At 40.8% G+C, this 14,215-nt stretch overlaps 1 protein-coding gene and 1 long non-coding RNA gene across 6 annotated transcripts in view; one reads left to right on the plus strand and one right to left on the minus strand.

Annotated features, from left to right (window-relative positions):
* The window catches only part of TNIK (TRAF2 and NCK interacting kinase), a 380,511-nt gene extending 376,270 nt beyond the window's left edge, over positions 1-4,241 (plus strand). For all 5 annotated transcript variants that reach the window (XM_059163479.1, XM_059163483.1, XM_059163480.1 and 2 more), the window contains one exon: positions 1,526-4,241. In XM_059163479.1, the coding sequence (XP_059019462.1) occupies positions 1,526-1,609 (84 nt within the window). In that variant the 3' untranslated portion in view covers positions 1,610-4,241. The remainder of the gene's footprint in view (positions 1-1,525) is intronic.
* Positions 4,231-14,215, minus strand: part of LOC131824870 (uncharacterized) — a 106,214-nt gene continuing 96,229 nt past the window's right edge. Inside the window, exon 3 of the long non-coding RNA XR_009351015.1 lies at positions 4,231-9,424. This is a non-coding gene — a long non-coding RNA (uncharacterized LOC131824870). The remainder of the gene's footprint in view (positions 9,425-14,215) is intronic.

The raw sequence follows: 14,215 nt of genomic DNA on the forward strand, positions 1-14,215 counted from the left end.
GACTATGGCCAACTTAGAAATGCTGTCCCCAAATAGCAGGCCTGAAACACCTAGAATAAAGAATGTGATGGGTTGAACAGACGTACATCTCTTGGTCCATCCTGGTTCCCCAGAGGCCAGACCAGCCTTAGTCCAACCCTGGGGGTGAGTCCAGACTATATTTGACCCTGGCCAGCTACTCTGACCTGGTGCAGTCTGTGTAGACAATAGCTGTGGGTGCTAAGGATGGTTCCAGGGCCTTCCCAGAGTATGCCAGGAAATAGGCCTGACCCCTAGTAAAATTCTAGGCCCAGCGCAATCTCTGGGGATCGATCATAAGACTAGGAGTGATCTCGGTATAAATCCTCACACTTCAGTTCCTTGACGACCCACTCTAGGAAGCCAGTTCTAAGCCATGCCCACACCCACTGGAGCAGGCAGGGACCACACCAGTATCCGGGGCCCAAGGTTCAGAGCCCAGGGTGCACACAGCCGAGAGAACAGCAGCCCTTTCTTCCCCTCCCCCCACCCAGTGTGTTTCCATGGGTCTTCTGTGTTTCCCCATTTTAATTCACTGACCCCAATAGTAGTTATACTTACATATGTAGCATTAGCTGAATGACAAGCATTTCCCCCCAGAACTTCCTAAGAAGTTGTTGTTGGGAGAGACAGCATTCTTCTGAAGGAGTTGTGGAAATGAAGTAGCAGAGACTTTACACTAGTGACAAAAGTAAATGCCTTGGACCTAAGTTTGGTGTTGGCTAACTAAGGGCTAAGCCACAGCCCAGAATATTATTTTCCCAGGGCAGTGGTTCACTGACATTCAAGCAAGCAGTAACCCAAATTTTGCTTAGTTGTTTGATAAAATGATTTAACAGACCCAGACCTAATGGACTGTGGTTCTGTTTATTAATGCCATCTCTCCTTTGGCTTAGGATATGCCTGCAGCAGCAGACAAGCCAAGAGTTAACTCTTGATATACCAAAGTGAATAAGCATGAAACAACTTACCCTATCTGATCACACCATTTTTTTTAATTTAAAAAATTGATAACTGAAGTTGTATAGTAGTCGATAGATCCAAAATTCTGCCCCTCCCCTGACCTTGGGAATTTGAAAGGATTCTCTAAAGGCCTCAAGTCTGCCCTATCGTCATTATGGGGGAAAGAAGGGAAGCCTCTATGGTTTTCCAGAGATTAACAAAGGACCTGTTGTGTCCTAGGCCCCAAATCTAGCACATTACCTAGCATGAAACTCCCTTTTAAAATATGAGCATCCTCAGGGATGTTGCCAATCAAGATATAGCCCCTCCCATGTTCCTGAAGGTCCGTACCATAATACATAACAGTCACAATCAAAGCAATCAAGTCAGGAGTGTTTACAGAGGATGCACTGTATTCAAAGGCACTTTTATAAACACCAGCCATTGAGTCTTAAGAGCGGACACATGGCAAGGATAGGACATGTGAGAGGAAATGGATGGACGGTTGAAGAAAAGAGGAAAAGAAACCATGCAGTTGAACTAACTTCTTTTTAATTTCAAACAGGTATTTTTTGCATCCGTGCGATCTGGAGGAAGTAGCCAAGTGTTTTTCATGACCCTCAACAGAAATTCCATGATGAACTGGTAACAGAAGAGCACTTGGCACTTATCTTCATGGCGTTGTTTCTAATTAAAAAGAACATAACTCATGTGGACTTATGCCAGTCTAGAGGCAGAATCAGAAGGCTTGGTTGAACTTACCGCTTTCCCCTCTTCCTCTCCCCCAACCCGTCCTAGTACAGTCCACAGTCCATCTTTCAGTGTTGCAGCCTGGTTGAGAAGGAGAGAAAAAGGTGGCAGGAATTTCCAGGAGATCCCCAAGAATGCTGCGTTGTTTGTGGACAAAGATGGACCATGTGCCCTTCGGAGTTAGGGATAGAAACAAATATTGTGTGCTCTTATGATTAAGCTGTGTTATGGTGGGTTTTGAGTTTTGTTTTTGTTTTGTTTTTCTACCTTTTTTCTTTATCCCCTTACTTTGTAAGAATGGGGAGAGAGTGCATACTGAGAAGATGAGTCTGTTTTTAATTCTGTCTGCCTGCTAGCTATGACTATACGATATGTTGTGAAATTTCCAATTTCAAATGGTGAGAGACAGCACAATAAATGTACCTTATCTCCTTACACTGAAGGCCATAATTGCATAGTGGGGTAATTTTAGAACTCTTTTGCCTTCACCAACCCAAAGGTTGCTTTTTGATAGCAACTGGCTAATGAATTTTTAAAAGAGAAGAAAAATACTAGTTTTCCCCTCTTTGGGGAAATGGATTTTAAATGGCTAAACTACTAGCCTTAGACTAATAAAATCAACTACCATTTTTGTGAGTCTGACAGGCCCTATTTTTATATGGCCCTGTGCAGAATGGAATGTGTTGAATGGGATAGTAGTGCCATTGAGTTGAGTTGGCTCTAGCGATTGAGGGACTCTGTAACACAACTTTCCCTCAGCTATTATGCAACAGATCAGGGCAAAAGATGGGATGACTGACGGGGTTGGACAAAAAGAGCTTCTGGGAAACAAACTAAAAAAAAAAAAATTTATATATTATATCCGTATATATATATACATAAATAAATATATATATATATACACACACATTCTTTTTTTAATGCACAAAGCCTCTAGCAAAGAGGTCACTGGCTTTGGGCTTCATTAGGAGTAAGACTGTTGAGTTCTTTCTGGGAATTGGGGAGTGAATGACATCCAGACTCTGGTCATTCCCAGCTTTCTCCTGAGGGTGCCACTTTCTCAAGATGAAAACTGTGACTGAAAAAATAATAATAATAAATGTTTCTGAGCTGCCTGTGTTCTCTCTGGGTTGGTGAGAGAAGGGACTAGACTACTAAGCCTGCCTGAGACACAGCAGGCATCATTGGTTCAGAGTTTATAGAACTTAAAAGCAAGGCTTTGGCCAGAATTCTGAGACCCTAATCATTTTCCCTTCCTCCAAATTACCCAACATACGGTAAACAACATTTGTGCAGAGATATGTATGTATTTAGTTCAGGTTGACTTGTGTCCTTATAAACTCTTACTCGGATGATTTTGAACTTTGACGTGACTGTCTGGGTTTTTTTTTTTCCAAAGCTACAAGCATGGCCGCCTGTGGTATCGAGGTGTTGCAAAACGATATGTGTTGCGCTTCCTGTTTTAACCTACCTCGTTTCGTTTGTTTTGTTTCACTGTTCATCACAGCAGTGTTATCTCCAGGAGACATATAGAGAGCTCAACTGGCAATCTCAGGTGTATTTCCTACTTTTTAAACAAAACAGTAGTTGACCAAATTGTTCTTCAAAAATTTTTTAAAAATCCAACTTCAACAAAAACTAATGCGACTTGCTTCTGGAGAAAGCAATTCCTGTAAACAGATTTTTGTATTTCTTGAAGTCTGTGATCCTACTGATTTTTGCCTAAATACATTAGCAGCTGATGTACTATTAATGAGAACGAAATAGACTTAGGAAAATGGAGCCATTTCAATCTGGTGGTTTGGGTAAAAGGGGGAAGGGCAGGGGAATTGTTGCAGTTTCTGAAGTAGGTGATTATGGCCCTCCTGTAGTGGTAGTTCTCATAGCATCATTTCCATTTGAAACAGGTAACACACAGTAATGGAATTGGGGATTACCTTCAGGCGATCACTGAGATGTCCTCATCAAGGTCCCTTTAGCTCTTAAAAGCAATGAAATCCTCCCGTTCTCATTTTTACTGCTATGGCTCTGCTGATGAACAATACTATCTTCACAAATTCCATGCAACAAATTCAGCAATAACTTTTTGGATTGAATTTAGCAACTACTGTAATTGGATGCGGATGTGGACAAAATATATTGATTTGGGTCTCATTCCCAAATGTGATTGCCACCAGCTCTTTATATCGCTGCTGTGGTATCTTAAACCAGAAGCTTCTTTAAATTATGTTGCAAACTGATCTTTGTTTTTATGTTATGTTTTGTTTTGATTTCTAAGTGATGAGTTCGAAACACACAGCTTTAAATGATTTTTTTATTGTGGGATTTTGGGTACAGTTAAGAAATAAAAGGGAATCATTGTGTTTAAACATAAGGTAGTTTGTGAATGTATTTTTTAAAATCTAGAGTCATTGAAACAAAACTCATAAAAACAATATTAATGCAGTCTTGTTTACAGTATGTACAGTGACATAACATAGAACATGAGCTTTTTCTGGTGCCAACAATAAAACACAGACGTTAAACATCAAGCCATGCCTTTCTATATTTTTGTACAAATAGTTTACATGGAGTACAAGGCAAAACTAAATTTAAAAGGGCCCCTAACAAAGCTGTGTTCCTTAACAGATATCTAAAAACTTCCCTGTAGCTTTTATCTTCAAAAATACATTCTCTTCCATCAGGACAGGCCCTAGGCCTGACACACTGAGACCCCAGTTGTGCTGAGTATTTCAGACTATTATGGTTCATAGCAATTCCCAGTTTTCTGGTTTGCTAATCTTCTTTCTTCCTTCCTTTTTTTTTTTAATGGTGGGGGGAGGGTTGTGCTTTTTGTCCATCTTAATAGCACCCTAGTAAAAATTTCTTTAATTTTTTAAACTAATTAGTTTTCAGTGTTTAGTTTTAGTTCTTCCCAGAGGGGATTTTGTTTATGGAATTGGCTCATTTTATTTTTGTTGTTCTACAAAGTGAAACTGAGCCCTTGCCCCAAAGTAATTTTCTCGAGATCTTTTCAGGACTTACTGCTCTAAATTGATCATCATACTATAAAATCCGTGGAGCCTGCCCAAACCATAGTCTTGGTTCAGGTTCTGACAGGTGACCATCATTTTGGGGTGCCAGTGAGGGGGAAAATAGTGTGAATTCCCGCGTCCATACTGCAGAAACAGAAGACCTCTAAGATCTCCGTTCAAACAGTGAGCGTTCTCCCCGTGCGGGTTACACCCTGGCTGTTGCCAGTGCACAGGGTATGAATGCAGACAGCTTGCACTGAGTTCCACACAGAATCAATGGCTCTGGTTATATAAGATGACGCTATTTTTCTTGAAGACTTAAATGATGCTTCAAGAAGACCTACAGCTATTTCAACAGTATAGATCAAGGTCCAGATGAAATCCCACAAGGTCACCTGGACAGGGACTCCATTTTTCTAATACAATGGCATTGCTTTCTAAGATACATTTCTTACATACTTGGCATCAAGTACATATTTTTAAAAAGCATCTTCATTCCTGGTTGTCAAGACTTACTAACAGTTTTCTGTCTGCTCTTGTGACTCATTGGTCATTGGTGTCTCTGGTCCCTCTTGTGCGGTAGATTAGACAGAGATGTGAAATTCAGGTCGGAACCCTTTTGGTTTTGTCCACTGCCAGACAAAGAAGTGCCTGAAGTCTGACCTCCCATTCCATGAAGTTAAAAAAAAAAAAAGGGGAGGGGGGTTCTTTATTATTATGTGTACCAGTTCTTGTCACTGTATTCTGGAAATGTGGAAGAGCTCTTTGTGTCGATAGTGTGTGCTGTCCTTGGAAGTCTGCTTGAACAGGCATCACTGCATTTGTGCTGATCGCTTTAAGATATGAAATGTGCTACCTTATTTTTAAGAAAGAAAAAAAAATTTTTTTTTTAACCCACTGGAGGAAAACAGAAAAATAACCACAACACACTGGTAACAATTCTGAATCATCTTCCCAAGCCCCTGATGTTCCCAAATCCTTTCTGATACTAAGTTCTGGCCCTCTCAACAGTTTCTGTGAATGATCAGTTATCTTTTAGTTCATTCCTCAAAAGTCTGAATCTGACCAAATCAAATGAAGCATAACAAACAAATCTATAACTGGTCTCCCTTGAGACTACATAGTCACAATGTAAAAATCCAAAAATCTAAATGTGATTTCATCTACCTGCTAATATTTCTCAAATGCCACTACATTTTGGCTTTGATGAGTATAGTAGTATCAGGAACCCTAAGGTGTGCTGTCCTTTCGTGGGCCTCAAAATGGTATAAACTGAACTCTTCTCAGAAGCCCCAGCAAAGAAGAAAATCCATTGAGAACTTTCAGGTTCAAAACTGACCATTGGTACATTTCTACCAAGCATTTTTCAAGTGTTGTTTGAGTTCCATACTGTATCATTGTTCTGGGAAGTTTTCCACGGGCAACGAGAAGATTCAAAAAAATGGCATAGTGTTAAACTGTAGGGGACCCTAACTCTCTGTTGCAAACTTAATTGTAGGCCTGCCATTCCAGGAAGTGCCAGAATGCGGCAAAACTAAAATCCCCACAGAAGTGTGTTTTTAAACAGAAGTCCCTGGATACGTTTTTTGAGATATTTTAAATTCAGATCAAAATCTTGGACTCTGTGTCCACGAGGCCAAACATTTGGATGAAGACTAAGCAACACAGTTAGAAATAGAAATGTTCTAAAGATTACAGAGTTTTGACTTTGCATAGGTATCTTCAAACTAACTCAACTCCTCACGAGGGTTTGGTTTTGATGGTTTATTTTTACCATCAGTGGGAGGCATCGCACTACTGAGCCGGAGCAAAGGCTGGTGGAGAGGTGAGTTTTTGTTTCCAGCAGTGGGTCATTCTGTGTACATAGCAAATGTCCATGCCCCAGTTGCACCTTCCTCTTAATCTCTTACCCTGGGGTTAGTGTGGAGGAATAGTAATATTGTATCATGCTTTGTATAAAAACCTCAGTTATTACCCTGAATCAGAATTTCAACTGTTAGGTGACAGCAAGAAATCACAGCAAGGGGGAAAAAAGATGACAGCTCGGATGAACTTTAAAATTGGATGTTGTGAAACTATTTTTGTGCATTTTAGCGTTCTTATTTACGATGTCAGCAGAACCATAGAGATGCCAAGTTTACAAGATTGGGAAGGGAGGCTGTCATTCTGCTATGCCTACAAGTGTCTACATTGTTGAAATCTTCAGTTTTCTAAAGTGTTTCACATTGTCAAAAATATGCTCAAACTGGGTAAGTCTTACCTGTGTTAAGGTATAAAAGAAAATATTCTTGGCATATTTTCTAGTCTGAACCTTTTGGGTACTTTCCAGTATTTCTTTCCTGCATACAAAAAGCCTTCAGTTTTTGTGCATAGTTGTTCTGAGCAATAGTTAGAAATGATTTGGTGGGTTCTAAGCCAGGGTTTTCCCATAGAGTCACTGCCACGCCTTGGGATATATTATGTTATCTCTGTCAAAATGTGAGTAATAAAGCATTAATAGTTGCAGGATGCCTGCTTGTTCCTCATTGCCACTTCCAGACTATTCTCCGTCCCTCCTAAACACGCAACGCTTTAAAACTCTTGCCATCAACCTACAAAGTCCTACTTCCCTTCCAGCCCTCCCTCGCAGTGCTTAAGTATTTTCAGGTTTTGACTCACCGTCACCGGCTCCGACACCACCCCTCCTTAATGCTTGGTGGATTCATTATCCACTTGGACAAGCCTGGAAATACCCGGGTTTCTCAGTTTCCTGCTCTTGTCCAGTGAAACATACTACCAATTACTACACTTAATTCAAAGTGGGTGGCTCCTCCTATTTGCTCTGGGTACCTCCCCTGCAAACTCCCCTAACAAAGGCCACTGGCCCAACAATTCCTTCCCTCTCCTGATTCACCACTTTCCCCCATCCCACTGGAGGATTTCATGACATTCATGCTGCTATCTCTTATTTTACAAACACTCACCTTGACCACCTTACTCTACCATCGTATTTATCTGCTCCCCTTCACAGCAAAACCCGTCAGAGGGAAATATGTATACTTACTGTCTTCAGCAAACCGCCCCCCCCTTGGTCTCTTGTACCAACTTAAATCAGGCTTTCATCCCCACCATAATAGATATTGCTGAGAAAAATGTGATCTCCATGCTGTTAAATGCAATGGTTGGGTTTCTGGCTTTATGCTTTTGACTTTGCTGCAGTCTTGAACACAGTGAATAAAAACTTCCTGAAATACTTCCTCAGCTCTGGAATATCCCTCCTGTTCTCTCATGTCTCTAGCCAATCTTTCTTGGTCTCCATTGCCAAGTTCCTGGAGTGCCCAGCCCTGAACATTCCCTCTCTAAATGATCTTTTCCAGTGTTGGGACTCTATCCACTGAAACACCCACATTTTTGACTCCAGCTCTAACCTCTTTCCTGAATGCCAGAGTTCTATGTCTGACTTCCTACTTGATATCTTCACTTGGGTATGTAGTTGTGATCTCCAACTCAACATATCCAAAACTAAACTAATTTGCTCCCCCACCCACCATTCTACTCCCATCACATATGTCCTATGTCAGTAAACAACTCCATTCTTCCAGACCAGAAAATCTTATAGTTACCTTTAAATTTTCTTTTAAATACCACATATAATCCATGGGGGGAGGGGGATTTGTTTTTCCTTGCTTCAGAATATATCTACAATCCATGATATGAGTCCATGCTACATCTTGCCTGGGATGACACTTTTTTTTTTTTTTTTTTAATGATTGTATTTATTTGACAGACAGAGATCACAAGTAGGCAGGGAGGCAGGCAGAGAGAGGGGGGAAGCAGGCTCCTCGCTGAGCAGAGAGCCTGATGCAGGGCTCAATCCCAGGACCCTGAGATCATGACCTGAGCCGAAGGCAGAGGCTTAACCCACTGAGCCCACCCAGGTGCCCCAACACTTTTAAAAACATACACAGGTTATGGCACTTTTCTGCTCAGGTCAGTAATGTCTTCCCAACTCCCACTCCTTACACTCTCTCTAAAGCCCTCATAAATCTGACCAATCCTTTGCCCCAACTCCAACCACTACTACCACTTCTCTGACCCCATCTACTGTCTCTCTAGTTCATTTGCTCCAACACACTGCCCTTGCTTTATCCAGAACACTCCTGAAGAGTGCTCTTGTCTCAGGGTCTTAGCCCTGGCTGCTTCCTCTGTCTGGGCATCTCTTCTCCCACACCTCTGTGTGACTTGCTCCTCCTTTCCTTTAGGTCCCACACAAATATTCCTTTACTGTCAGAGACATATACAATCTGTAATTGCTCCCTCATTTTCTGCTTTATTGCTTTTCATAGAGCTTATCAGTGTCTACTTTGGTCATTGGCCTCGCTCCAATCCTTCGTAGAACAGCTGACAAACAGTAGATGTATTTATCGGATGAATTAATAAAAGAAGGAAAATAAACAATAACAGAGTTCTGGCATTGAAAAAAGCTATAGAACTATATGCTCCTTTTACTTCAACATCAAAACAATAAGCTGTGTCCAAAGTTCATATCATAAAAGCACTAGAGTTTGCTTTCATGTAGAGAACAGAAAGCCCTATGATCTTCTTTCCTGGAAGGCTACTGTGGATGGAAAATACCTGACTGTGATCCTGGCTGTACTTTCTCCATGAAGCATCTTCACAGGCCAAGCTGCAGGGCTGGAGGAGAGACTGTCATATAGAACCTGCAGAAAAGAAGCATTTCAAAACTCATATTTATACAGATAATGATCCATCTCGAGCTCCTGGTACTGCAGAGTTACTGGAATGGGAAGAGGAGTCTACATTTTGTTTCCTGGTCTAAATGTTTAAAAATGGCAACCGTTTCTCTTTCCTGAAACAAGAAATAAACAACAGGAAATGTATCCCCCTGCCCAAGGCAGCTTCAAGAAAACCCAACGACGTTTGGGCCTTATCATTTGTCCAAGCGAATGCCAGGCTCGCCCCAGGCAGCTCTAACTTCTGTATATATCCAGCCCCAATGGGTGCTGTTGTATGGTCTCATTTAGGAAACTGAAACATGCCTTCTGACGAATGTATTGCTTCACTCAGTCTTGTGAAGGGCACAACTTGTAGTTTTGATCTGTTCCATTATGTATTTTCCTGCTCACTTAATAAAAGAACATTTAAAAATAAAGGAAAAGGATGATGAAGTGACATAATATGAAGCACTATAACAATGAAATAACTTTTTTGCTCTTTTATTATTATCTGTGTCTTTTCACAAATCTGTCAAGATGAAGGATAATGTGTAATTCATCCTAAATAGCCAGGGTCAAGGTTTTGATCAACCTTTTCCAGGACCAAAGCCACCTGGGGATTCCATGGTGCTTAGCTGCAGATTCCTGAAGTTCTTTATAAAATAAATAAGGCACCAGGGTTTCAGTTACAGATGGAGCACGTGAAACAGATCCTGGGGAATGCCCAAGGTGTTGCTGTAAAAAGAGCCTTCCATAATTTATGTGAAAAAGCATTTTGGAGTTTGGTTTTCTTTAAAACTGAGTATCACCAGCCTCCATGTGTTCTCATATTTCTCTAAGCAACTAAGTCCAAGTTCTGTGACAACCACAGTGTGACAGGGGGTCACCTCTCCCCTCCCCAGAATCATCATCCTGGTTTCCAGAATTCAAAGTTAATTTATCAGAGGATGTCATGAAAATATGGATTAGCAACATTATTGTATGACCGGATTTTTCAGCCCTATACCCAGTGCTCCATGATCTCAGGTTATCTTGTATTACTAACCTCCCTTAGTAAAGTAGATGACAGTTGGAAGATGAAAGAATTTAGAACCAGAAGGCATCCCTGGAGCAAAAAGAATCAGCATAGCCTTCAGATAAACCTGAGGCTTTTCGCCCCCTCTCCTCCTTCCTCACTGGAACAGCCATTCATAATCCACCAGTCCAAGGCAAAATGATTAGAATGGATAACATAGTGAGTTCTCCCTAAAGCTCATTCAAAGACACTCTTATCTGGAGACAACATGCTTTGATCGTATAGTGATAAGATGTATTTGAGAGCTGATGCTGATAATATGTATAGCTGTTCATTTTATTAAATGTTCAAGTTTGGGTTTGGGGAGTGGGAATGGAGTTGGTCTTGGGAGTTCTGGGGGTGTTTGGGGGCAGTGGTTAGTTTTTGTTTTGACCCATGGTTCTAGTCCGGCAAAATTGAAAGTTGTCAGCCTTTCTGCAGGTCCTCACGAGATTTGGGCTTGAATTAGGGAGGCTTTCGTTTTGTTTTCCAAATTTTTCTGCTAAGTAAAATCCCCCAAAAAGGTGATAATGACTGCTCCAGAGTACTTACAAAAGTCCAGATCTTTTTTCAGTATAGAAATGTACTAACCATCTCAAAAATTGATGGGATAAATATTTTTAAATGCATGGGGGGGACCAGCATATTCCAGCACCAGGAGCAAAGCAGATGCTCCCCCTGGTGTCCGTGATTCAGACTTACAGTGCTGGCTTCCTCAAAGTAAATCAGTGGTGGTTAAACTGAGGCAGAAATCGGGCCACTCCCACGGGCTGCTGTGCAGTCACAGAAGGGACATTCTGTGAGGGGGAAGACACGGCAAAACACGAATGCTATCAGCTAACTGCATCCGAGCCACCTATCAGCCTGTGGTTCCCAATCTTCTCAAAAATGATGACCTCCTTCATAACCGTAACAGGAAACTGAAAAGCAGCAAGAAGTTCAGTAACACTTTCAAATGAAGCTGCATTTTGCAAGTAACATTCATCTGAAAAAAGTACTAAGATGTATGAATCTTTTGTTTAGTGTACGAACAATGTTTGGTATACCCATGGGTTACTGGACCCCTTGTTATATAGTTCCACATCCTAAGCCCTGCTGAGGTCCCTGATCCATAATTTAGAAAATGTAACTGTAAACATTTTCCCTAGGAATCCCCATTTGCGCCTTTGTTTTGTTTTATGGCAATGTTTTATGTGGATATGTTAATGGTCATTGGTTTTGTTCATCTTAACTAAGGCTGCCCTTCTCACCTTTGGGTATAAGAGAACTAAGAGTGATAATTTGACTTCTTCTTTGCCGATTTGGATGCCTTTAATTTCCTTTTGTTGTCTGATTGCTGAGGCTAGGACCTCTAGTACTATGTTGAATAGCAGTGGTGATAATGGACATCCCTGCTGTGTTCCTGACCTTAGCGGAAAAGCTTTCAGTTTTTCTCCATTGAGAATGATATTTGCGGTGGGTTTTTCATAGATGGCTTTGATGATATTGAGGTATGTGCCCTCTATCCCTACACTTTGAAGAGTTTTGATCAGGAAGGGATGTTGTACTTTGTCAAATGCTTTTTCAGCATCTATTGAGAGTATCATATGGTTCTTGTTCTTTCTTTTATTGATGTGTTGTATCACATTGACTGATTTGCGGATGTTGAACCAACCTTGCAGCCCTGGAATAAATCCCACTTGGTTGTGGTGAATAATCTTTTTAATGTACTGTTGAATCCTATTGGCTAGTATTTTGTTGAGTATTTTCGCATCTGTGTTCATCAAGGATATTGGTCTATAGCTCTCCTTTTTGGTGGGATCCTTGTCTGGTTTTGGGATCAAGGTGATGCTGGCCTCATAAAATGAGTTTGGAAGTTTTCCTTCCATTTCTATTTTTTGGAACAGTTTCAGGAGAATAGGAGTTAGTTCTTCTTTAAATGTTTGGTAGAATTCCCCCGGGAAGCCGTCTGGCCCTGGGCTTTTGTTTGTTTGGAGATTTTTAATGACTGTTTCAATCTCCTTACTGGTTATGGGTCTGTTCAGGCTTTCTATTTCTTCCTGGTTCAGTTGTGGTAGTTTATATGTTTCTAGGAATGCATCCATTTCTTCCAGATTGTCAAATTTATTGGCGTAGAGTTGCTCATAGTATGTTCTTATAATAGTTTGTATTTCTTTGGTGTTAGTTGTGATCTCTCCTCTTTCATTCATGATTTTATTTATTTGGGTCCTTTCTCTTTTCTTTTTGATAAGTCGGGCCAGGGGTTTATCAATTTTATTAATTCTTTCAAAGAACCAGCTCCTAGTTTCGTTGATTTGTTCTATTGTTTTTTTGGTTTCTATTTCATTGATTTCTGCTCTGATCTTTATGATTTCTCTTCTCCTGCTGGGCTTAGGGTTTCTTTCTTGTTCTTTCTCCAGCTCCTTTAGGTGTAGGGTTAGGTTGTGTACCTGAGACCTTTCTTGTTTCTTGAGAAAGGCTTGTAACGCTATATATTTTCCTCTCAGGACTGCCTTTGTTGTGTCCCACAGGTTTTGAACCATTGTATTTTCATTATCATTTGTTTCCATGATTTTTTTCAATTCTTCTTTAATTTCCCGGTTGACCCATACATTCTTTAGAAGGATGCTGTTTAGTCTCCATGTATTTGGGTTCTTTTCAAACTTCCTTTTGTGGTTGAGTTCTAGCTTTAGAGCATTGTGGTCTGAAAATATGCAGGGAATGATCCCAATCTTTTGATACTGGTTGAGTCCTGATTTAGGACCGAGGATGTGATCTATTCTGGAGAATGTTCCATGTGCACTAGAGAAGAATGTGTATTCTGTTGCTTTGGGATGAAATGTTCTGAATATATCTGTGATGTCCATCTGGTCCAGTGTGTCGTTTAAGGCCTTTATTTCCTTGCTGATCTTTTGCTTGGATGATCTGTGGGGCACGTGCACCCAAATGTTTATAGCAGCAATGTCCACAATAGCCAAACTATGGAAAGAACCTAGATGTCCATCAACAGATGAATGGATCAAGAAGATGTAGTATATATACACAATGGAATACTATGCAGCCATCAAAAGAAATGAAATCTTGCCATTTGCGACAACATGGATGGAACTAGAGCGTGTCATGCTTAGTGAAATAAGTCAAGCAGAGAAAGACAACTATCATATGATCTCCCTGATATGAGGAAGTGGTGATGCAACATGGGGGCTTAAGTGGGTAGGAGAAGAATAAATGAAACAAGATGGGATTGGGAGGGAGACAAACCAGAAGTGACTCTTAATCTCAGTCTCACAAAACAAACTGAAGGTTGCTGGGGGGAGGGGGTTTGGGAGAAGGGGATGGGATTATGGACATTGGGGAGGGTATGTGCTTTGGTGAGTGCTGTGAAGTGTGTAAACCTGGTGATTCACAGACCTGTACCCCTGGGGATAAAAATATATGTTTATAAAAAATAAAAAATTAAAAAAAAAAAGAGAGAACTAAGAAAATACCATCATAGTATTTTTTTTTTATTTTTGCCTGTTTATAAGCCATTTTATTTCTTTAAGTATTTGCGGCATCTATGATCAGTCTTTTGACAAGCCAGGAAAGCAAACACAGCTCTCGCCGCCAGTGTGAAGAAAAGCAAAGTAGCCATTGATTGTGAGTTGCCTCTTACATGGCAGGCCCCACACTGGCTGCTGAGACAGAAACAGCTGAGGGAGGAGGGATCCCTGCCCTAAGGAGCTGCAGTCTCCTTTTGCTAC

The sequence above is a fragment of the Mustela lutreola genome, chromosome 2 (genome assembly GCF_030435805.1).
Source record: "Mustela lutreola isolate mMusLut2 chromosome 2, mMusLut2.pri, whole genome shotgun sequence".
NCBI classification, from domain to species: Eukaryota; Metazoa; Chordata; class Mammalia; order Carnivora; family Mustelidae; genus Mustela; species Mustela lutreola.